General features: G+C 37.5%; 1 protein-coding gene across 3 annotated transcripts in view; it reads left to right on the top strand.

Moving 5' to 3' along the window:
• Window positions 1-25,038, top strand: part of LOC102738075 (filamin A-interacting protein 1-like) — a 235,283-nt gene that overhangs the window by 167,401 nt on the left and 42,844 nt on the right. For 2 of the 3 annotated variants that reach the window (XM_081797965.1, XM_081797970.1), the window contains exons 2-5: window positions 8,797-8,841; window positions 12,865-13,117; window positions 13,838-14,011; window positions 18,071-18,249. In XM_081797965.1, the coding sequence (XP_081654091.1) occupies window positions 12,875-13,117; window positions 13,838-14,011; window positions 18,071-18,249 (596 nt within the window). In that variant the 5' untranslated portion in view covers window positions 8,797-8,841; window positions 12,865-12,874. The remainder of the gene's footprint in view (window positions 1-8,796; window positions 8,842-12,864; window positions 13,118-13,837; window positions 14,012-18,070; window positions 18,250-25,038) is intronic. The other variant, XM_081797967.1, reaches the window with a different exon arrangement.

Here is a 25,038-nt window from a genome sequence, read left to right as displayed (position 1 = left end):
ATCTTTAAAGAGCCACTGATTTGTAATGGAAAATTTGGATAAATCAACTATTTATACTCTGAGATTTTTATATTTCTTTTTGTCCTTTCTTCAGAACACACAGCTAAGAAAAGCCATGATGTAAGTCTGCTCTATTAGACCTCATTGGCAGGCTGTTTATTCTGCATCTACAGTGTAGCAGCTTCTCTGACTACAGCACTTAGTGAACAAGCAACCAAAGAACACGCTTACAACAACAACAAAAAGTGTGAGCTTTGATTAATCTAGCATGAGCCTGGACAGAAAGAGGTGTCAGAACACCTAAGTTTTCATCATCTTTGGCCCAAGGTTTATTAGCCAAAGTTATTTAAGCTTTCTGAATCTCATATTCCTTATACTGCAAAACAGGACAATTACCTATCTACTGATGTATCAAGCAATGTAATCATGAAAGTATTATTATAAGCACTCACCTGATAAGCTAAACTGGAATAAGTCTTTATTAAATGTCTACTATCAAATTTCTGATCTACACTTAAAATTCAAATTGCAACCCAACATCAGAAGAACTACTGAGATCTTCCCTAAATATATACACTCACCAATTCACTGCTTTAGTTGTGTTTAATATCTGAGAAATTATGCCCAACTACTCCATGTATTTCTTTAAGAAACAATCTGGCCTAATGAAGAGTAGGTAGGTATAATGGGGTATAATCAAAATGTGTGTGTGAGACCATGTGTTGGGTGACAGAGACTAGATAACTTGGTGTGAGAAGTCATTGAAGAAGCTGAGAATGTTTCATTTGGAAAAAATAGAGCCCTTCCCACCGAAGGACTAATGGTGTGGCACAAGGAATAGCCTTGTTTGATTTAGCTCTGGAGGTAGAAGCAGGATAAATGCATGAAGTTCCTGGGAATTGGATTTCAGCTCACAAAGGAAGTACTTTCTGACACTTAGAGCCGCATAACAACTGAGCAGGTGATAACAGAAAACACTGATTGCTGGGTACTGTGGGGGATGGATGAGATGACTACTACACTGCCTTCTAAACCTTCTATTTGATTCTTTTCTTTCTTTGATTTTGACTTTCTATGAGGACACAGAATTGCTGGGAATATGGGCCTGAATCACCACCCTCCCAACTTCCATTCCCCTCTCTGAAGTCTTGACCATGCTCTCTCTACAAGAAAAAATACCATTAAGGAAATGTTTCAATGATTTTTACTGAAAATAGAAGAAAAAAAAAATAAAGGGGCCAATGCTAAATTAGGTTATCTGGTTTTCAATGTGTCTTTTTTTAGCCATCAGATAGCTTTACTGCAGTTGGCTGAATTTAGTGTCTTCAAATGTGGGTGGCTAGGGCAATAAAAGGAAAGAAATTTTTATTTTTTATTTTAAGAGAAACCAAATAAAATACTCAACAAGATTTTTTTCCCTAATGTGGCCATGCTAGCACAACCTGGCTGTTTTTGCAACCGGGCACTATTAACATCTATTTATAGCCAGTATTTTCATAGATGAATCACATTTACCATGAGGCAGTTAATATTAAGGGCTCAACCAGCTCTGCTGAGAACCCCATAATCTTACTACACCTCTTTCCATTCTCCTTTGAGGGAACTAAATTATAGCTGAATAGTTCCATGTAGAAAGATGGGAAAATCCAAGTGGAAATGTAAAGCTAGCAGACAGCATATTCCCTAAATTCAGCAAAGTATGGGATGTTAAACACATTCAAATTTTAGGCCTTGGATCACTGCCAGCTCTGTCCCTTGGAGATGAGCATGCAACAATTAGCACAGACTTGTTCTGCATTATGTAGCCATCTTGTCATTAGAATAATTCTCCCCCCAAATTTCCTACTGAACTGAATATAAATGACACTGCTTATAGAAAATGTCACATACACAAAATCAGAACTAATGATTGTTAAATGTGCTGTCAAATAAAAAGAAGGCATATAGCAGATCCTCAGTTCGTTTTATGTGTGTATGTGGGGAGGTGGGGGTAAGGAGGCCTAAGGTCAGGGTATATATGATCAAACATTTTCAAAATTCAGTGACATTAACTGGAGATTTCTGGTAAGTCTTGAGGATCTAGAGTCACTTCTCCACACAGTGTGTGCACATACACACACACTCTCTGAATTTTGTATAGGCACCAGCACTACCTTGATACTGATAGTCATGTCTTTGATATCTATGAGAGTCTCCACCCTTAATTTACCTTTACCAAGCCTTTTCTTTCTTTTTTTTTTTTTTTAAAGATTTTATTTATTTATTTGACAGAGAGAGACACAGCAAACACAAGCAGAGGGGAGCAGGAGAGGGAGAAACAGGCTTCCCACTGAGCAGGGAGCCAGACGTGGGGTTCAATCCCAGGACTCTGGGATCATGACCTGAGCCGAAGGCAGATGCTTAATGACTGAGCCACCCAGGCCCCCTTACCAAGCCTTTTCTTAACAGCATTTACTTTAGGTTAAAACTCTTTAAGATTAAATAAGATAATACAAAGCCATTAAAACAGCACTTAGCCTGTGATAAGAGGTCTATACATATAAGCTACTTCTTATTAGTTTCTCAGTACAGGCATACCTCAGAGATATTGCAGGTTCAGTTCCAGACCACCCCAATAAAGGGAATATTGCAATAAAGTGAGTCAAATAAATTTTTTGGTGTTCTAGTTTATATAAAATTAGGTTTACGTCTATTGTGTAGTAGCATTGTCTAAAAAAACAATGCATATACCTTAATTAAAAAATATTTTATTTATTGCTAAAAAAGGCTAACCATCATCTGAGCTTTCAGCGAGTTATAATATTTTTGCTGGTGGAAAGTCTTGCCTCAATGTTGATGGCTGCTGACTGACCAGGATGGTGGTTTCTGAAGGCTGGGATTACTGTGGCAATTTCTTAAAATAAGACAACAATGAAGTTTGCCACATCAATGGACTTCCTTTTATGAAGGATTTCTCTCTAGCAAGTGATGTTGTTTGACAGCATTTTACCCACAGAATTTCTTTCAAAATTGGAGTCAATCCTCTCAAACCCTGCCACTGCTTTATCAACTAAGTTTATGAAATATTCTAAGTCCTTTGTTGTCATTTCATCAATCTTCACAGCATCTTCACCAGGAGTAGATTTTATCTCCAGAAACCGCTATCCATAAGAAGCAACTCGTCAGCAGTTAAAGTTTTATCATGAGCTTGCAGCAATTCAGTCACATCTTCAGGCTCCACTTCTAATTCTACTTGCTATTTCCACCACATCTGCAGTTGCTTCCTCTACCAAAGTCTCGAACCTTTCAAAGTCATGAGGGTTGTAATCGACGTCTTCCAAACTCTTATTAATGTTGATACCTTTTTCTCATCAATCACGAATGTTCTTGATGGTGTTTAATACGGTGAATCCTTTCCAGAAAGTTTTCAATGTACTTTGCCCATACTCATCAGTGGAATCACTAAATAGAGCAGCTATAGCCTTATAAAATCTCTCTCTTAAATAATAAGACTTGAAAGTCAAAATTACTCCTTGATGAGGGGCACCTGGGTGGCTCAGTTGGTTAAGCGTCTGACTCTTGATTTGGCCCCGGCCATGAACTTAGGGTCCTGGGATAGAGCCCCACACTGGGTTCCCCACTCAGCAGGGAGTCTGCTTCTCTCCCTTTCCCTCTGCCCCACCCCTGCTCGCAGTTTCTCTAAAATAAATAAATCTTAAAAAAAAAAAATTACTCCTTGATCCATGGGCTGCAGAATGGATGCTGTGTTGGCAGGCATGAAAACAACAATCATCTCATTGCACACCTCCATCAGAGCTCTTGGGTGATCAGGTGCAGTGTCAATGAACAGTCATATTTTGAAAGGAATCTCTTTTTGTAAGCGGTAGGTCTCAACAGTGGGCTTAAAATATTCAGTAAACCATGTTGGCAACAGATGTGCTATCATCTGGGCTTTCTTACTCCATTTATAGCATAATTCTTAAGGGCCCTAGGAATTTTTGGAATGGTAGATAAGCATTGGTTTCAACTTAAAGTCACCAGCTGCAGTACCTTAACAAGAGAGTTGGCTTGTCCTTTGAAGTTTTAAAGCCAGGCATCGATTTCTCCTCCCTAGCTATGAAGGTCCTAGATGGCACCTTCTTCCAATAGAAGGCTGTTTCATCTCCACTGAAAATCTGTTGTTTAGTGTAGCCACCTTCATTAGTGATCTGAGCTAGATCTTCTGGACAACTTGCTGCTTCACCTGGTACTTTTATGTTATGGAGATGACTTCTTTCCTTAACCCTCATGAACCTACATCTGCTAGCTTCCAACTTTTCTTCTGCAGCTTCCTTATCTCTCTCAGTCTTTATAGAATTAAAACAAGTTAGGGCCTTGTTCTGGGTTAGGTTTTGACTCACGGGAAGGTTGTGGCTGGCGTGATCTTCTAACTAGACCACTAAAACTTTCTCCATATCAGCAATATGGCTGTTTGGCTTTCTTATCAATTCATGTGTTCACTGGAGTGGCACTTTAAATTTCCTTCTGGAACTTTTCTTTTGTATTCACAACTTGACTAACTGTTTAGCACAGTGGTCTAGTTTTCAGCCTTTCAGCTTGCAACATGCCTTCCTCACTAAGCTCAATTATTCTACAGAGATACATGCAACACTTCCTTTCACTTGAACACTTAGAGAGGCCATTATAGGGTTACTAATTGGATTAATTTCAATATTGTGCCTCAGAGAATAGGGAGACCTGAGGACAGGGAGACAGAGAAAAGTCACAGCACACGCAACATACACTGACTGAGTTAATAATCTTAAATGGGTGTGGTTAGTGCTGCCCCCAAATAATTACAATACTAACATCAACGATCACTGACCACAGATCACCATAATAATATAATAGTAATGAAAAGGCCTGAAACATTGCAAAAATTACCAAAATGTGACCATGAGACATAAAGGGAGTAAATGCTATTGGAAAATGGTGCCACTAGACCTTCTCCACAGAGGTGCCACAAACCTTCAACTTGTAAAAAGTGCAGTTATCTGTGAAGCACAATAAATGAAGTGCAATAAAACGAGGTACACCTGATACTGTTTTTTTAACTTTCTAGCCAGATGAATCATCTTTACAATGAAGAAGTTCCTACTCAGATCCAACCAGCTCTGCTGAGGATTGCATGATTCAATCATTCAGTGAATCCCTGCTGATGTCCCAATCTGTTGGGCACTAGGGATACAGACATAAACAGGGGGCCTTTGCTCGCAAAGCATGAATAATAAATCTCTTATACCAGGTACCATTACTTCCATTTTATATTTGAAGGCTCAGGGAGGTTTAGTAACCACGTGTGGTCTAAGGCCATAGAGCTAACATATTGGAGCTGTGATTTAAGCCCAGATCTATGTAATTCCACAAACCCATATTCCTTCTATTATGCTATGCCTATGCCACACCCAGGTATAAAAATAAGCTAGAACAAATTACCTAGCGCAATACCTGTATAGTAGGTAGTTCATAAATGTTTGTGAATAACTTGATGTTGAACTAGGGTTTTTCTTTAACTATGTATGTCTTCTTATAAGATCCTAAATAGACAGAGTATAGTAATTTGCTGGACACTTTGGATCCAGTCTGCCCAAGTTAGGATGTGCTACTTTCTAGCAGTATGAGCTTCAGCAAATTACTTAACAGCTATAAGCCTCAGTCTTCTCTGCAAAATGAAGATGAATAACAGTTTTGTGAAGACTAAATGAGTTAATCAAAGGAAAGCATTTAGAACAGGCCTATATTTGTTAAGTACTGAATACATATAAGCTACTGCTATTACTATTATTTTCCTCCTTAAGTTGGAGTTTTGATCAGCTAATTCAGTATCACAGTAAGTGATCAAGACCAAAACCAATTTCTTTTATTGAGGCTTTTTCAGGTTCCTTTATACAAATAAAATATCCTCTTCTCCAACATTCAAACAGGAAAATAAACAGGTACATGGAGACTAAATTATGTCTAAACAGCACCCAATTATGTATAATAAGCAATTTTTGATATATAAAATTAGTAAAGAATGATTAAGAAAATTTAACTTTTATAATAAGGAGTTGGCTAGAAGTTTGTGTGTATTGGAGGCTGAATAGGCCACTATTTACATTTGGCTGTTTCCTTAAGTAAATAGCTGCAAATTCTTTACTTGTCCTTCTCCTGCATGGACACATCCTTACCAAAGATCCACCATGATTTCAACCAGCTTAAACCCAAGAAAAACTGACCGAGGTTACCACATAGGAAAACAAAACAGAATCTGCTTCTCAGGGCCAAGTGAACTATATTTGTATCCATAGATACAAGACAACAGAGAATCACATAATTCTAAAGTAGGAAGCCCCAGGACCTCAGAGATCATCTAGTCTCAAGCCTGAATCCTGCTGTCAGGGAATCTGTTAGGGGATGAGGAACACAATAGAAGTCAAAGGAAAGAACCCCTGGTCCTTGTTCCATCCTAAATGATCTCTTAGGGCCAACCTAGCCCAATATCATCATTTTATAATGACAACCCAGAGCCTGGCTAATTAAAAGCAGAGCTGAGATCAGAAGCCAGGTTTCCTGAATTCCCATCTATCACTCTCTTAGACTCCTGAGGGCTGCCATTCTATGGCTATTATAGTCACAGATAATGCATTGGGCTATGTTAAACTGACAACTAAGCAGGATTTCTCTTTCCAAAACCATCAGACGTTATGTTACTGCTAGCACTGTATGAAAAGAGCAAGGCATCATTATTTGGTATAAACAAAAGCAACTTTACAATCCTTTTTTTGGGGGGGGGGTGGGTAACCTGAAAATCCCAAACCATGGTTGTTATTACAAAACTTTTCTTTTCCTCAGTACACACCCCTGGGCCAAGCACAGATGCATTAAAAATTTGCCAAGAGAAACAATGAAGTCACTGATAATACAAAGCATGAAGTATCATGAAATTCATGTCTTTGTTTTCTTCCCCTCCATACTTAATTACTTCTCATTACTGATCATTTTGTGGTTGTTGGCACAAGGGCAAGGAAACTCCACCATTGTAAACATGCGGAGACATATAACACCTCAGTAGCCCAGAAGTCTGCACACGATGGATCTGTTCACAAATCCAATGTGCATGCCATTAAGAATGTTGATGCCACCAACCCCAGCCCCAAAGGGATTAGCAGTCTTCGAAAAACTCTAATCACTTTAAAAAAGAATAAACGAAGTATCAAAATATTTTAGGTCATTCCTTTCTATCACTTATAAATATCATCATTGCCAAAGCACTTGTGGTTTCCTGGAAGATTTCACCTTAAAAGTGAGGTAAGGGAAGCTGGGATGTATACAGAGTTTCATTCAAGTTTTCTGCAGCAGCTCAGCCTGACTTTAACTCAAAGGTACTTATGAGAAATGCTTATTAAACTACTCTCCTAAACAGAAGCTTACATTATCTTGGAATTCTGGAAGGCACATCTTGGATAAAATTAATCCAGAGGAATCCTTATTGATTAGCAGCAGATTACAAGTTGATTCTTATCAATAGGCTACTGGTGGGGCACCTGGGTGGCTCAGTAGGTTAAGTGTCTGACTTTGGCTCAGGGCACGATCTCAGGGTCCTGGGATTAAGCCCTGGGGGGGGGGGGTCCCTGCTCAGCGGGGAGTCTGCTTGTCTTTCTCCCTCTACCCCCCTCCCCCCGCCCCGCTCATGCTCGCTTTCTGTCTCAAATAAAATTTTAAAGAAAAGGGCTATTTTTCCACATACGAATATGTAGGCAAGAGAAAGCACAGGAATACATCACAGAAATCATTAAAACCTCCCCACAAAACCTTATGCATCCAAGAAATTAAAGGACTAAAGAACCAGATATATTTTACCCCTTTTAAACTAGACATTTAGGAGCACCTGAGTAGCTCAGGGGGTTAAGTGTCTGACTCTTGATCTCAGCTCAGGTCTTGATCTCAGGGTTGTGAGTTCAAGCCCTGTGTTGGGCTCCATGCTGGGTGTGGAGCCTACTTAAAAACAACAACAACAATGAAACAAAAAACTGGACATTTATTCAATTTTCACAAAAATCTGAATCTGTAAGTGTTGTAGACCTACAGTTTTTAAAAGAATGGCTGTAGTTAACTCTTCCCAACTCTTTCTATTCCTCTGCAATGTGACCTTGCAGCTCCAACCATCAAGAGATGAAATCTCTGACTCCACTTCTTGAATTGGGGTTGGCCTTGTGATGTTCTCTTGACAATAAAAATGAGGCCTTAAAATTTCAGCTCTCGTACTCTTGGAATGCTGCCCTGAGACCACCATGTGGGGAAGCCTTGTCTAGCCTTGAGAGGTTGAGAGCCCATGCGGAGCAGAGATAAGATGATCCAGCTGAGGTCTACTGGCCCAACTAGCTGACAGAAATGTGAATAAGCCCATCTTAGACCATCTAGGCCCAGTTGAGCTGCAAGATGACGTAAGCTGCAAAATGAACCACAGAATTTTGAACTGTTATTGTTTAGCCACTACCTAAGTTTTGAGGTAGGCCACAAAGTAGAAGAAGAAACCAGTCACCTTGTTGAATAACCATTATGTATGAAGCATCAGGTCAGATACCCCATGGAAGACCTAAATGGAGATTAATAATATTGGACAGAAGACATGGGTGGTCCTGTCCTTCATGTGTGAATATATCTATAAATAAAGTGGCACTTAATATTTATCTGTTTTATCATTTTTTTTAGTATATGTGCTGTTGAAGCTAGCACAATAGTTATCAATTTTAAATATATCTAGTCTACGTTAATAACCTGCCATTATTCCTACAGGTCAGAGCAAGCCTCTTCCTGGAATGTTCAAGACAATCCAATGGGGTAGGAAAAAATAACTAGATATATTATTTTTAATTAATATTTTTCATTTTCATTTTTGAATGTTTTCATATCATATATCATATACATGTTTTCATAAGGTATATAGTGTATATTAATATGCTAGTATATAAACATTATTTATATATACATAAATATACATATAATGGGGTTTTCCACAGTCATATCTCCCACAGATCCTCAACCTTCCATCCCTACACAAAAAGTATACTTCTCTATGCTTTGCTTTTCTCAAATAAATGAATTCTTCCTCAGCTATCTAGGGAAGAATCTGTGATAACTACTATCACAGATCATTGTTTTTCTGTACTGTAATTACTTAGCAAGCATGTTTATAAGCATGTTTCAGATAGGGTGTCTATATTCATTCCAGACAAGGTGTCTGTAACTGTTTGTCTTTGGCAGTACAGCCTAATGGCATTATGGCATGATTTTTAGAGTACAGGTTCTGGAGCCAGGTTGCCTGGATTCAAATCCCAGTTCTGCCAGTTATTAGCTGTGCAAACTTAAAAAAACAATTCTCAGCTGAAAATTATTATTGGGATTATTTCCTTAAGAATTGTCTTTTAACTATAATCTCTTTCTTGGTGGAAATCATCAGACCTGGTTTACTGCATATCCACATGAAGCATTTAGAGTTCTGTGGATTTCTATAAGATGAAGATCCACAAATCCATCTCATCTAAATATACTATTGATAGCCTATGCTAGAAGAAAGGCACACTGGCAAGAATTATTATATACCATAGGGGAAAGGGGTCAAAGAGATCACCTCCCTATCTCCCTCACTTCACAACCAGGGACACTGGGCTCACAGAGGGTCAATGTTTTAACTAAGTCCCACAGCTGATTTGTGATTGAATTCTTTTCATTTGACTTCTGTCTACTTCAGTGCACTTCTCATAACCCCAGTTTTAGGAACTATTTCTATAAACCTTTCGAGTAAAAGTGTATCATTTGTATTAAGGGAAGTAAGGAAGCCACAACATAAATAACCAACTTAGTACATGACACATAGTGGACTTTCAATAAATGCTTGTTGAAGTATGGGTGGAGGGATGAACAAAGCCTAGCTGCCTGGCTCAGAAATCCTCAAGGTTTCTAAACTATTCTGACACTCAGGGATCTCAAGTGGTACCAGCAAACTGGGGCTGTTGAGAATCACTTCTCTCTCTTTCTCTCTTTTAAAGATTTATTTATCTGAGAGAGAAAGTGAACACTTGAGTTGGGGGAGGGGCCGTGGGCAAGGGGAGAGAGTGAATCCTCAAACAGATTCCCCACTAAGCATGGAGCCTGACATGGGGCTTGATCCCACTACCCTCACGGCCTGAGTCGAAATCAAGAGTTGGATGCCTAACTGACTGAGCCACCCAGGTGCCCCCAGTGAGAATCACTTCTTAAACAGAGTACTCAGCAAAGACACAAAGCTATTCTTTCAATCCTTTTTTTTTTCCTTCTCTATTCATACCTCACATCTTATTAGATGAAAGAGATAATCAAATATACTTGCTAATTTTTTCCCTAACTATAAACGTAGTACAGACTCACTGTACAATTTTTGGGAATAAAAATAAAGTTAATAATAGTATTAATAAAAGACAATGTTTATTTAGAGTGCTAATTTTATACCAGGCATGTTGCAAACACTTGACATGTGTTGACATGTAATCCTCACAGCAACTTTAGGTTACAAATATTCTACTACTATCACGCCCATTTTACAGATGAGAAAAAAGGTATTAAGTAACTTGCCCAAAGTTTTACAGCCAATAAATAATGGAGTACAGATTTGACTTAGGCAGTATGGTCCCAGAGTCCATGGTCTTCACACTCTTTTACACTGCCACTGATCAAGTTTTGGTTTCTAATGCAAATTATAAGAAAAGAAAAACTAATTTAAAAAGTGATAAATTTGACTAAATTAAAATTTAAAATTCTATACCATAAAATACAATAAATAAAGTGAAAATACAAGCTACACACCAGAAAAGACAATAGCAAAACATATAATCAACAAAATGGTAATTGTATACAGTATGTAATGAATTTCTACAAATCTGTAAGAGACAACCAATACAAAAGAAAAATGAGCAAAGATCATGAACAAGCAATTTATGAAGAAACCCAAATGGCCTTTCAACACAAAAAAGGATGCCCATCTCACTAAAAATTATAGGATGCAAATTGAAAAGACAGATACCATTTCATTTATCAAAATGGGAAAAACTATAAATTCAATAATAGAAGTGTTGATGAAGATATGGAGCAATGAGAACTCTAATACTCTGCTGTCAATTGATATTCCACTTAGAGGAGCAATAATCCCTAGTAATGTTGAGAGAACACATACTCTGCAGCCCTAAAATCCCACTCCTATGTCCTAAAGAATATTCCCAGAGAAATGCATGTACCCAGGAAAAAAATGTGATGTTCATTACAGCATTTCTTCTAATACTGAAGAAAAATGTAAACTATTTAAACATCCATTGATAGTAAAACGGAATAAGGAAGAATCTATCTAGAAAATACAGAATGAAAAAGCATGTTTCAGCAATATACATTCAATGTGCTATTTACATAAGGTTTGAAAATATGCAGAGCTATACTATATATTGTTTAGTAATATATATACACACATTCAAAAAAAGTATAAAACATGTATGGGAATATACATACCAAATTCAAGATGGTTACTTTTGGGGTGGGAAGCGTAGAGAATAGGTTAAGGAAGAGATAAATACGGAGCTTCACCTGTATCTATAATACTTTACATTAAAAAATTATTTTCTAATGTATATAGGAAATTAAGATTTTATGAATTTGTGTGGTAGCATGTAGTGATTCATTATACTTCCCACACTTTTCTGTATGCTTTAGTTTTACAGATCTTTAAAGAAATACTATTTTTTAATATATATATATTTATTTATTTTTAAGTAATCTGTATACCCAATGTGGGGCTTGAACTCACAACCCCAAGATCAAGAGTCACATATTCCACTGACTGAGCCAGCCAAGTGCCCCAGAAATATTATTTTTTAAAAGAAATATTATTATAGAATGTATGGGGAAAAAAGAAATATTATTATAACCTAAAAGCAAGGCACTAAGATGATAAAAGTTTCAAGATTTTAGAAGTAAAATTAATAATCTGTACATCATTGAAGTAGACTATAAACTCAATTGATACTTGTCATTTCATTAAAAATCTCAAAAGTGGGACAATTTTTCTTACTATTATAAATTAATTTGGATAATTATATAATCAGATGTGAGCTAATGTATACCTCAAATATGAATTTATTTTAATTGTTTCCATAATGGCCAACTACTATAGGCAGAATTGTCCCTATTTTGGAGATGAGTGTCCTAACTATAAATCCTTGACGTGTCCAAGGATAGATCTGGAATTTTAGCAGAATATCAGGGATACAGCCAGGGACCAAGCCTTCATTCCTTTAATATTAGACTTTGTTGTCAAAACTAAGTAACCCAAGGTATTTTCTAGCTACTGCTTCTGATGCTTCTATTTTAAAGCACTAAAAACTAAGAAATTTCTAAAAAAATTTTTAAACTTCCAAAGGAAATACTATAATGTGAATCTGCAGAAAGTTAGAACAATTAGCAAATTTACCATTTTACAATTATGTTAAGTACATCTTAACTCAAGTAAACACTTAGGCTGTGGTCGGAGGTATGACCTGGATCCCGGACATGAAATACTTGGTGGATGAAGTTCAAATATAGTCTGTTTACCCATGGATATAAGTGACCTTAATCAAAGCAGAACACCTTTTTTTAAAATGTTGATTTTAAAAACATAAGTGTAAATAAAACTGTGATTTATGAATCTACTAGGGGTGTTCTCTGCTGTAGACTTCAGAAAGATCGAGTCTTTGGCTGCAGCAAATACAGCAAGAGTGCAGACCTGTTAAAGCAGTAATAGGTGCCCTTATTAAAACTCCACTTCCATTAAGAGGTACAAATTGTTTTCCTTCTTTCCAGGCTTTAAAGAATGCGTTCCAGAAGCAGTGACACAGAGGGCTCAGCCCAAAAGCAATTTCCAAGACATAGTAAAGACCATGGTTTCCAAGGGCCTGTGGACATGAAGCAGAGACAGCAAGACAAAGACCCCACCAGTGAGTCAGATGCAATTGTTCCCTGTCCTAAGTCACACAGTGGTATCAGTCACCATGGAGAAGACCTCTCAAGAGATGACCTATTATTTCTTCTGAGCATTCTGGAAGGAGAACTGCAGGTCAGCTGGGTTAGAATTATCCCCATGTTCAAAGAGAAGGCTTCTTGTGAATTTGGTGTGTATGCTGCCATGGAAATAGATTATCTATGGTTCATACCTGTATGTACATCAAAGAAAGTACACATATACAGAATTCCCTTCTGCCAACTGAAAGGGCAATTAATCATATCTGAAAGGGCTGTCATTATGATATGCAATTGGCATGCACCATGTGAAAGATCACATCCTCTGCCCAGGCTGCTCATGAGCTTCAATGCCCAGGCATGTATGAGTAACAATGACTTCTAGATTGGCTTAAATAATAAGAAGCACTTTTATACCCCATGTAAATTGGCTCCTAGACTTGCCTTAGCATTATTAACCTATATAAAAACCTAAAAACAGCTACTATACATATAGGAGAGTCTTATTTCCTACCCCCCAAAATTCAAATGTCAATCCATTTAAGGGTATCATGTTATCTACTTGTCAAACAATTAAAAATGTGGGGTCCCCCCAATGTTGTATAGTGATAACGTTTAAAACATTAATAATATGTAATTAGATTTTAAGGAGGATGAAGGGACATAATTTTACTGCCTTTTGTAAAAGGTGCTATAAAGAAATAGGATTTGTTTATATTTGAAATAGAAGAAAAAAACCACTCAACTCTCAAGAAATCAGTTTCAGAGACTGCTGGTAGATAAAGCAAGCTTTCTGAAATGGCTTTTGTTCCTACAGGCTCGAGATGAAGTCATAGGCATTTTAAAAGCTGAAAAAATGGACTTGGCTTTGCTGGAAGCTCAGTATGGGTTTGTCACTCCAAAAAAGGTGTTAGAGGCTCTCCAGCGAGATGCTTTTCAAGCAAAATCTGCCCCTTGGCAGGAGGACATCTATGAAAAACCAATGAATGAGGTATGTATCACATCAGGGGTGTGCACCTGGAAGGTGGAAAAGTTCACTAGCCAGCCAAGCACTAGGCCTGGAAGGTGAGCATGACATATAACTTTTTTTTTTTTTAACTTACAGTTTTATGTTCTCACACATTTAAAATCTACCCACGGTAGATAAATACTACATATTCTATAGGAAAGAATAGGAGAACAAATCACAGATGGGATGTTTCCACTAGGTTTGTTTCTTGACATCAGACTGAAAGCTGACAAATACAAGAGATTTTCTCTCTCCCTCTCTCACACACACACAGAGACACAGACACCCAGACACACACACGTGGTGCATGCACACACACACACATACGCACACAAGGGACAGCACATATGGGGACTTGAAGGCTATACAGGCTATAATAAAAAACAAAGCTCAAGCATAGAGGTTAATTTCTTTGAAAACACTGAGGTATTATGTCATAGAAATTTTGAGCATGAATGGAAATGATCTGAAGAATTGTCCAAGAAATGGAGTTTTAGGAAACATATATTTTAGATGAGTGCTATCCTCTTTTTCCTTCAAAAGTTTAATGACAGCCAAGATCTTTCCCCCATCAAGTGTGCCCAGCAATGACAATAGCAAAGATGCGAAGTCTCAACATGGCCACCATTGCACAAAGATGCCGTACTGCTTGCTCTTTTACTTGCTGACATTTCTACAACTCTTTGGCATCCTTATTTTATTCTTCTATTTTCCTCTGAGACCTCAATGGAAAATTTCATAATTTTTCATTTTTATAAAAAGGAAACAACTAGGAGCATGAGTTAAGGCTGGAGAGAGTGAAAGCCAGTTTTGGACAAAATTTGCCCACATGAGCTCTGGCAACCTACCTCAGGGCTGACCTCTAATGTCCTTGCTATTCTCGTCTTGGGTGTCTCATGAGAGAAGACTACTGTCTTGCCAAACTGTGAAGGAGTTTGGTCATATGGATCTGCTTCTCTGAGGGGTAAGGATGAGACCACCCAAAGTCTGTTGACTTGCACTTTAATCCAAATTTTAGAAAGAGGAGCTGAAGCTGCATTCAAGTCAATAGTGTTAAAACTGTATCCTGGCTCCCAACATAGTGACTGTGAAACAGCATTAGGCACAAATTCCCCAACTCATATAAGTGCAAATGCAAACTGATGATCACTGAATATATCCTGACAAAACTCCACAAATGGCACAACCTCTCAACACCTCAATGTGAAATGAACAGAATGATTCCAAACTTAAGCTAAAATCACTAGGAAAGTTTTAGTTTAGTTTTAGTTTCACAATAATTCTATTGCACACATGCAAAATTGGAAATACCCTGACTCTCTACAAATGTTTGTCCCTGAAAGTTACCCATAATTTAGCCCTTTATAAATCCAACCTTATTTGATTACTTTTATTTTTAATTATTTAATTTATTCAAATATTGTATAACTTAAAGAAACATGAGTGAAAAATAAAGTTTTTTTTTTTTAAGATTTTATTTATTTATTTGTCAGAGAGAGAGAAAGCACAAGCAGAGAGAGAAGCAGGCTCCCCACTGAGCAGGTAACCCTATGCGAGACTTGATCCCAGGACTCTGGGATCATGACCTGAGCCGAAGGCAGACGTTTAACGACTGAGCCACCCAGGTGCCCCAACTTACTCATTTCTTAACTGGAAGCCTATATCTCCCATTCCTCCTGGCCCATATATTTGCCCATCCCCTACCATCCTTCCCTCTGGCCACCATCACTTCATTCTCTGTATTTATAGATTTGATTATGCTTTTTGTTTACTCATTTGCTTTGTTTTTTAGATTTCATATATGAGTGAAATCATATGGTATTTGTCTCAGTCTGACTTATTTCCCTTAGCAAAATATCCTCTAGGTCTATCCATGTTGTTGCAAATGACCAAAAAAAAAAAAAAATCTTATCCCTTTTTATGACTGCATAATATTCTATTGTAGATTTATATATATATATATATATATATATATATATATATATATATACACCACATCTTCTTTATCCATTCATCTATCAATGGATACTTAGGCTGCTTTCATATCTTGGTATAAATAATAGTAAATAATGCTGCAATAATCCTTTTGAACTAGTGCATATATCCTTTTTAACTGGTATTTTGTTTTCCCAGTAGTGGAATTATTGGATCATATGCTATTTCTATTCACGATTTCTTGAGGAACCTCCATGCTGTTTTCCACAGTGTCTGTACCAATTTACATTCCCACCAGCAGTGCATGAGGGTTCCTTTTTCTCTACATCCTTGACAACACTTGTTATTCTTGTCTTTTTGATTTTAGCCATTCTGACAGGTAAAAGGTGATATCTCATTGTGGTTTTGATTTGCATTTCCCTGTCAATTAGTGATGTTGAGCATCTTTTCATGTGTCTGTTGGCCATTTTAATGACTGTTTGGGAAAAATTTCTATTCAGGTCCTCTGCCCATTTTTCAATGTGATTGCCCCTTACCTTTTTTTGGGGGGTGGGGGTTGAGTTGTATAAGTTCTTTATATATTTTGAATATTTACCCCTTATCAAATATATCATTTGTAAATATCTTCTCCCATTCAGTAGGTTGCCTTTTTGCTTTGTTGATGGTTTCTTTCCCTGTGCAAAAGCTTTCATTTTTTATTATGTTATGTTAATTACCATACATTACATCATTAGTTTTTGATGTAGTGTTCCATGATTCATTGTTTGCGTATAACACCCAGTGCTCCATGCAGAACGTGCCCTCTTTAATACCCTTTTTATTTTGATGTAGTCCCAACAGTTTATTTTTGCTTTTGTTTCCCTTGCCTTAAAAGACATATCTAGAAAAATGTTGCTATAGCTGATGTCAAATAAATTGCTGCCTGTGTTCTCTTCTGGGGGTTTTACGGTTTCTGGTCTCACCCGTGGGTCTTCAACCCATTTTGAGGTTTTGTGTGAGTTAGTCTGTGTGTGTGTGTGTGCTGTTAGAAAGTGGTTTAGTTTCATTCTTTTGCATATAATTCTCCAGCTTTCTCACCATCATTTGTTGAAAAGACTGTCTTTTCCCCATTGTATATTTTTGCCTTCTTTGTCATAGATTAATTGACCCTATAAGCATGGATTTATTTCTGTGCTCATTAAGACAAGTGCACATCTAATCCCCTTCACCTATTTCACCATTCCCCACCCCCAAATTCACCTCCAGTAACTCTTGTTTGTTCTCTGTCATTAAGAGTCTGCTTTTTGGTTTGTCCCCCTTTTCCCCCTCTTTGTTTTGTTTCTTAAGTTCCACATATGAGTGAAATCATATGGTATTTATCTTTCTCTGACTGGCTTATATTGCTTAGCCTTATACTCTCTACATCCATCCATGTTGTTGCAAATGGCAAGATTTCATTGTTTTTTATGTAGATGCTAAGAATTTTTAAAAATTCAATGTAGGCCTTGCCTTCAGGGAGTTCACAGTCTCGTAGGGAAGACAAACACATAACTCAGGCACAGGGTGATCATTTTATAATAGAGATATAAGTAGGCCACAGAAACCAGAAAGGACTTGGTGTTGACATTTGTTCACATTAATACTACACAGCCAACAAAGAACTGATTAATAAGAATTTTAAAAATATGCAAATACCTTGATGCATAATATGATGAAAAACAGACTATGTGATCCAACAGGCCTACTATAGGGAGGGCTGGGGCAGGACAGCAGTTAGGTTGCCTCAGAATCAAACATTATGCAAGGATTCCTTTTCTTTATGTCATTCCTCTGACAAGGTTGTTCTGGAGAGAGGAGGAAGTGTCAGAAAAGGGATATGGGGAAATTATTCTCATATCTACAGAGGCACCAATTATTCTCTCTGGGGAAAAAAAATGACAATAAAAAGATTACCTTTGTGTTGAAATGCATCAAAAAGTATCAATTAACAAGAGTAATGATAAAAAAACAAACAGATCAGAAACCCATTGCTAAATTAGTCAAAACTTAGACATTTCTAAAACAGTGAATGAAGGGTTCATTGAAGGGTTTGCAGTAAACACACTATAAATGTATTTTCTTTTGTAGTTGGACAAAGTCATGGAAAAACATAAAGAATCTCATAGACGAATCCTGGAACAGCTTTTAATGGCAGAAAAATCTCATAGGCAAACCATACTGGAGTTGGAGGAAGAAAAGAGAAAACATAAAGAATACATGGAGAAGAGTGATGAATTCATAAGCTTACTAGAACAGGAATGTGAAAGGTAAGGTTACTCTGGACAGGACAATGATCCATTCTGCAAATTCTTTTTCTTTTTTTTTTTAAAGATTTTTTAAATTTATTTGACAGAGAAAGACACAGTGAGAGAGGGAACACAAGCAGGGGGAGTGGGAGAGGAAGAAGCAGGCTTCCCGCGGAGCAGGGAGCCCGATGCGGGGCTCGATCCCAGGACCCCGGGATCATGACCTGAGCCGAAGGCAGATGCTTAATGACTGAACCACCCAGGCGCCCCCCATTCTGCAAACTCTTACTAACCTTTCACTATGGGCTCAACATTGTACCAGGGGTACAAGGATGAATATGACATAGCTTCTGCTCTTAAAGATCTCATGGTCCAGAGGGAGGAAGAGGATATGTTTAAAGATAATTTGAATATAATGCATGAATAACCAGGTATGATAAAAACTATGGAAACATAAATGCTGGGCACCTAATTCTGCAAGGGAGTGCCCTGTGAAAGCTGCACAGAGGAGGTAACAGGGGTCTAGTCCCTATGCAAACAAGAATGGAAACTATATACAAGGCAGGGGCAGAAATAAGTGTCACAGCATAGAGGTAAGAAAATAGTATGGGTAGTGAGAGAACTCAACATGACTACAGTATAGGGTGTAATTGCAGGATGAGGAAAGGAAAGGCTAGCCACAAGCAGATGGATTTGTTATACTGTTGGCAAGTAGGGGCAAATGACAAATTGTGAGAAGAGGAATGAGTTGATCAGGTATGCTTTCTTGAAGAACCATTAGGGCAACATGGGGTAAAGACAGAAGCTTTTGACTGGGGGAGGGTATATGTTCCAATGGCTATGAGGGTAGAGAGAAGAGGGTGTGAACAAGAAAATATTTATGATGTACGCTCAATACTAATGAGTGACTAATGAGACTGGAGAGCAGAGGAAGAAATACAGGGAATTCTGAGAAGCACTCCTGGCTATTCACCAAGGTACAAAATATAGAAATGGTACACAGCTTTTTGTTGGTGAAGGAGATAGTTCAAAAGTGGGGGCAGGTCCTGTTTTAGACATATTGAGTATGAGGTACCTGGTGTATTCTGATGTCTAGTGGGGAGAATGATGTATCTAATTAAACAACATACAGTTGGAAATACAGGTCTGGTAAACATTGGGCTGGTGGTATGGATTTGCAGCTAGTAATAGCTGAAGCCATGAGTTCTGGTATGGTGAGGAGAGAGAATTCTGAGAAGGGAACTCTAGAAAAAAATCAATGGCTGGCTGTTTTCTGGAGGAAAAGGGGTCAAGAAAGGAAGATGAGAAAGAATGGTAGAGTGTTAGAAGAACCAGAAGAGAAAGAAAGCAAAGACACCAAATAAGGAAAGACTTTCAAGTAATAACAGAAAAGAAGAAAATGTCCCAGGATTTAGCAACAAGGAAGACACTGGGAAACTTAATGAACCCTTTCAATAAAATAGTGAGGGCAGTAGCCAAATCACAATGCTTTGAAGAATAAATAAGAAAGGAGAATGTGAACTATTATTTTGAGAAGTTTGGCTGCAAAAAATGAGAGACTGGTTGGTAAACATTTTATAACCATATGAAGGACAGAGATTATTTTGCTCCATTTTGCCCCTCTGTTCTGAATCACCTTAGAAAGTATGAACTTCCATTTGAAATGGAAAGGACAATTAAGGTTCTATATTGATAATACAAAGATAGGAAATAACCAATCTTTGCAATGTCAAATTTTATTGAATTGTCATTTCACTCTTGTTATTCCATGTGTACTTCTTTTATGAGTTACAGAGCTAATGGTGCTGCCATTAGCTATGATTTCTAACAATCACAGAAAAATGCAGAAAAAAAATAATTACTTGTGACCTCCCTTTTCTAAAATATTAGTAGTCTTAGTGCTTTTTCTAACTACTTATAATTCGTATTTTAGCTAGGTAACTGAGGTTATACAATAGCTAGGTTAATGGCAAACTTTCATTTCTTTTCAGTTTACTTCATGGTAGACACTTGGTTAGATTCCCAGAGAATCCATGGCCCTCACATCCAGTTACTTTTTTCCACATTCATCAGGAGGTTTGTTTTCTGCTCACTACATGGTGGGGGGGAAGGGGGTCTTGTTACCTTGAGCCTCATGAACTTGAAATATCTTGAGGGGAAGCTTAAAGGAGTAGAGAAGTCTGGCACCAAGGGAAGATTTGACTCAGACATTACAATGTAAGATTTGTTATTCAATGAGACAATGTTGTATTAAATATTATTTCGAACCCCTGTGGTTTGGCACTCGTGGCCTCATTTGGCCTCCACACTTATTTGGCACTAACTTGCTGAACACAGACACTTCCTTTCATCTTTCATTATTACGAACATTTATTGACCGTGGTTAGAGTGCTGCCTGCCATAGAACAAAGAGGTACTGGTTGTCCCTGCCCAGGGGGCTTACCACATTACCAAAGAAGGCAAGATGATACAGATTTAGGGTAGGAATGTGGAGGGCTGTCTAAGGTACAGTTTTAATATTCACAGTTGTACCTCAACTATCTTCTTCTGGTGGAAGGCTTAGGAGGACTATCCAGAAGTGTAATGCTGGGAGGCAGATGATGAAGATTATTTAAACCAAGAGAGAGCAAAGAGTAAAACACTGAGATATGGGAACAAAAATTCAGTGGGAATAAAGGCCACGTGCTAGTGGGAAAGGAAAACAGTGAGATGAAAGTAAAATTGCACCCCATGGAATCAATATATTAAGAATGGCATTTCTGTAAGTATCGAAGGGGTTTAAGAGGAAGAATTTAAAAGATCATGTTTTTTTAGCCTTTGGACACAAAGTTTCTTTGTCTTAAAGAATAATGAAAGTGAACATACCATTACCAAAAACAGGAAAAAGTGGCTGGAGTGACTCTCATTCCTGTGTAGCAGCCATTCCAGAAGATATGAGAATATTCACTATTTCTGTTTGCCAAGGAACAGCTTCCAAATGTAACTCTTTCGATATGAGAATGTTAAACCTATTCTCAACTCACATGATACACAGACAACTCTTGCCCTACACTGCCCGTACAACATCACAACTCCCATTACCTTGGCACTCTTGTTGCATTGGTCCTTCCTGCTCCCCTGCCTTCAACAGGGAGACTGTGGTCATCAGGACTTCCACCTGCGTTAGGGCCATTTGCATCAAAATATTACATGAAACCCACCTAACAAAACAGAAAGTGGGGAAAACTCTAATAATTTCAGGTAAATATATGCAGAGGAGGTGCTTACATGAGAGTGAAATACCATTCATTTGTTTCATTCTCTGACAAGTGACAAAACACGTGCACCATCACGGAGTCCTTCTAACTTTAGTGAGAGTACTTCCTCTTGAGCACACAGCCACTCTTCATAAAAGCAAGATGAACTTGTCTTAAGGGGTCAAAGAATAATGTTTACTTCCTTCCTCAAACAAAGTGATGGAAGCCACTCCCAAATCAGTGATCCTAAGTATAGAGAAACAAAGAAAGATATCATAACCCCCATAAAAAGGGAGTTGGGTGAGGATAACTATAAAGAACTATCTGACTGAAACTCTGAAAAAACACTGTGAATGTTTTGTGGTTGTTAAGTGTTGGATAATATCTACTTGGAAATAAAATAAAAATTAAGAAATACATGATTGAGATAAGTTAAAGAAACCTTAGAGGGTGTAATAATGGATTTCAAATTTAGGCTCAATTTCTGTGTTTTCTTTGGAGAATCTGTTTTATGTGGAAAACCCTGAAGGAGACTGATGTCACAGATTGAGTTTAGGCCAAAATGTTTGCCAAGTGATGTCGTTGTTGTAATCAGTAAACAATTGGTTTTCCCATTGAGGGAGGATGGGGGCAGGGATCAGCTCAGGAAACGGTTCCCAAGCACGTTAATGCAAAGTTTCCTTTGCTGTAATCTGTGCAGTTTGGTCTGTCCATAAGGTAATATTGTCCACATTTCATGACCACTTTCTGTGCACTGACCAGCTCCAATGTGTGTATATGTGTGTCACCGATGACCTGAATTATGTACTTGGCTGAATTACAAGTGGAGTCTATGTGAAATGTTTTATACAAAAGCAATGCCAGTAATTTTTGACCTTTCTGGATGGCTTCACAGGAAAGCCAAAACAAAAATCACTTTTAGTCAGTACAATTTTGCAAAATTTTCCCATAAGTGAAATGCCAAATTTGTCTGTACTTTCAAAAAAGCTTGCATAATTTCTTTTTCCTTTTTCAGTTTCAGTGGGGGAAAAGGCTGTGAAGAAAAAAAGTTTCCTTTTTTTTTGAAACCATGCATTCTTTTTTAGAATACAAAAACAAACCATGTATATTAACCATACATGTTACTGCATTTCGGGCCTTGAAGTAACCACTAGAGTGGGAAACAAATATTATGGCAACTCTGTATAAAAATGTGGCTTCAACCATGAATTTTTTTTTAAGCCTTAAATTACTTTTCATAATATCTTGGCCAAATAGGTTAGCACTGATACTCTGACTTTACAAAGCAGGAGTTCAAATGCTGGCTTCTCAAAAGCCACATGGTGAAGAAGGAGTCACAGGTAGAATTAATTTCTTGTTCCTGTCCTGCCCAAGTTTACTAGATAGAACAGTGGCTCAGGGAGGCAGGAGGGTCTTTTGAGGAAAGTTACCAGGGACCCAGCTTCAAGGATTGCTGCCTTGACCACACCTTGGGCTAAGTCTTTTGTTGTTCAGGTTTTAGTAAAGAACAAAGCACTTCTACCTCTCCTTTGGCTGAGGGAACTTTATAAAGAAAGATTTCTATCATCAACCCTTCTCTATTATGACAGGCCTATTTTGCAGATTGGCAAGGTGACTGAAAAACTGAGCCATATTGACCTTCCTGTTAACTGAGGGTATTTGAGTACTTTTTTTTAAGTTTATTTATTTAAGTAATTTCTACACCCAACTTGGGGCTCGAATTCATGACCTCATGATCAAGAGTCACATGCTCCTCCAACTGAGTCAGCCAGGCATCCCTATATGTGAGTCCTGTTAAAGGCTTTTGTTAAAAACATCGTCTTCTTTTTTGAGGCTTTGGATACCTCTCTCATATATATGTAAATGAATGAGTATATTAATTTATCTAATTTTTTAGTTAATTAGTTAGCTAGTTTGTGCTACATGCCATTCATTCATTTAATCACTCAAAAAAAAAAAACAACAAACAAACAAACCCAAAAAACAAAAAAAAAACCCAGCAACAACAATTAATTAAATGACTGCTACATGCCAGGTCCTGTGGAAGACACTAGGCGAAGGGGTAGATGTGGTCTCCACCTATATAAAACCCTGACTAATTTGTGCATATGTAAAACAGAGATGCCACTGCAGACTTTAAGACTTGATACTGATGCTTCTAAGGTACTATGAGATCATGATGGATAGGGAAAGAAAGGCACCATTATGGTAAAATGACATAATAACATGAAATGCTCATGAAAATAGAACATCCAGGAGAAATCAACAAACACATTAAACTAGAGTACTTTACTGGAGAATTCAATATCTTGTAACCATTGCCATTAGAATTTTTAGCTTCTTTGGTCTTAAATCTCAGCTTTTAAGACTATCCCATAAAGTATGACACAATGGGTATAATGTTTTAGAAAATAAATAAACTAAGTCTACTTTTAAAAAATCGTATTTAGAAAGCCAGCAGTTTTAAGTTTCATGCACACTAAACTATTGTTGTAGAATACATTGTACTCAAATGCAATCATTTCCTTTCAGTTTTCTGGCAAGGAGTTATATGTATTACATATTCTCGAGACTATGTCTTGCAAGTAGTGAAATAGATGCCAGATCTCCATTTGACCTTTGTCACTGGTATCCAGTTTGTTATCAGAACAAAATGGAGACCCACCACAAACATTTACTTCAGTATCATAACTCCATAGAGTACCACAAGTGTTTATACACCCCAGACATAACATAGGATCTGGGCAGGGATGCAGAGAAGTTAATTACCTCATAAAGGTACTGAACACAATTTAGGACTGTACACCATAACTTAGCTTTCAACAGATGTCACAAAATTGTTCCTTGTAACTGCACAATTCAGTGCTTTTCATATAGCACCATTTAATTATAGAGGTCAAAATTCAGATACAGTAACAACACCGTGTTTTAATTGCTTTTCTCCCCTAGAAAGCTGAGCCAAATTTTACAAATAATTTTGGGTATGTATTTGGATGAAGAATGATTAGTGAATTTATTACTCACAAAAGAATATTATACACGTTACAAAGCAGTCAAAGAGGAAAACTAACAAACACAGTGAGGGATGAAGCAGGAGCTTGGAGATAGGGGACTCTGGACTACAGACTAGATCTGTAGCTAGTGTGTAACTTGGGGCAAATTCCATTTCTCCAATGGAATTTCTCCAATCTTGTGTATAAAACAAATGGGATAGACCATATTATGTGTATTTCTCTTTCAGATCTCAATATCTGTGGTAATGTGACTGCTGTAAATAAGTACCTTTTACTTTAAGCCTATGATTCTAACTCATACTATCAAAAGAGGCCCGTGAGAATGACAGTACCTCTACCAACTTCAAATCCAAGTCTGTATTTCCATTCTTAAAGGATATCTAGATTTAGGTACACCGTACTACTTCCCAAATGTCACATATTCAAAACTGAACCTAGTATCATCTTTGCAAATCCAGGCCAGTTTATGACATTTCTATTCCTGTTAATGCTACTACAAAGAATTGATCAATCAAATAACTACAAAAAAATTACAGAAGTCTCTGAATCCCGAATTTCAA

The sequence above is a fragment of the Leptonychotes weddellii genome, chromosome 1 (genome assembly GCF_054177405.1).
Source record: "Leptonychotes weddellii isolate Sample4059 chromosome 1, ASM5417740v2, whole genome shotgun sequence".
NCBI classification, from domain to species: Eukaryota; Metazoa; Chordata; class Mammalia; order Carnivora; family Phocidae; genus Leptonychotes; species Leptonychotes weddellii.
Note: the sequence above shows the minus strand (reverse complement) of the source record. Positions and strands in the feature narration are given on the sequence as shown.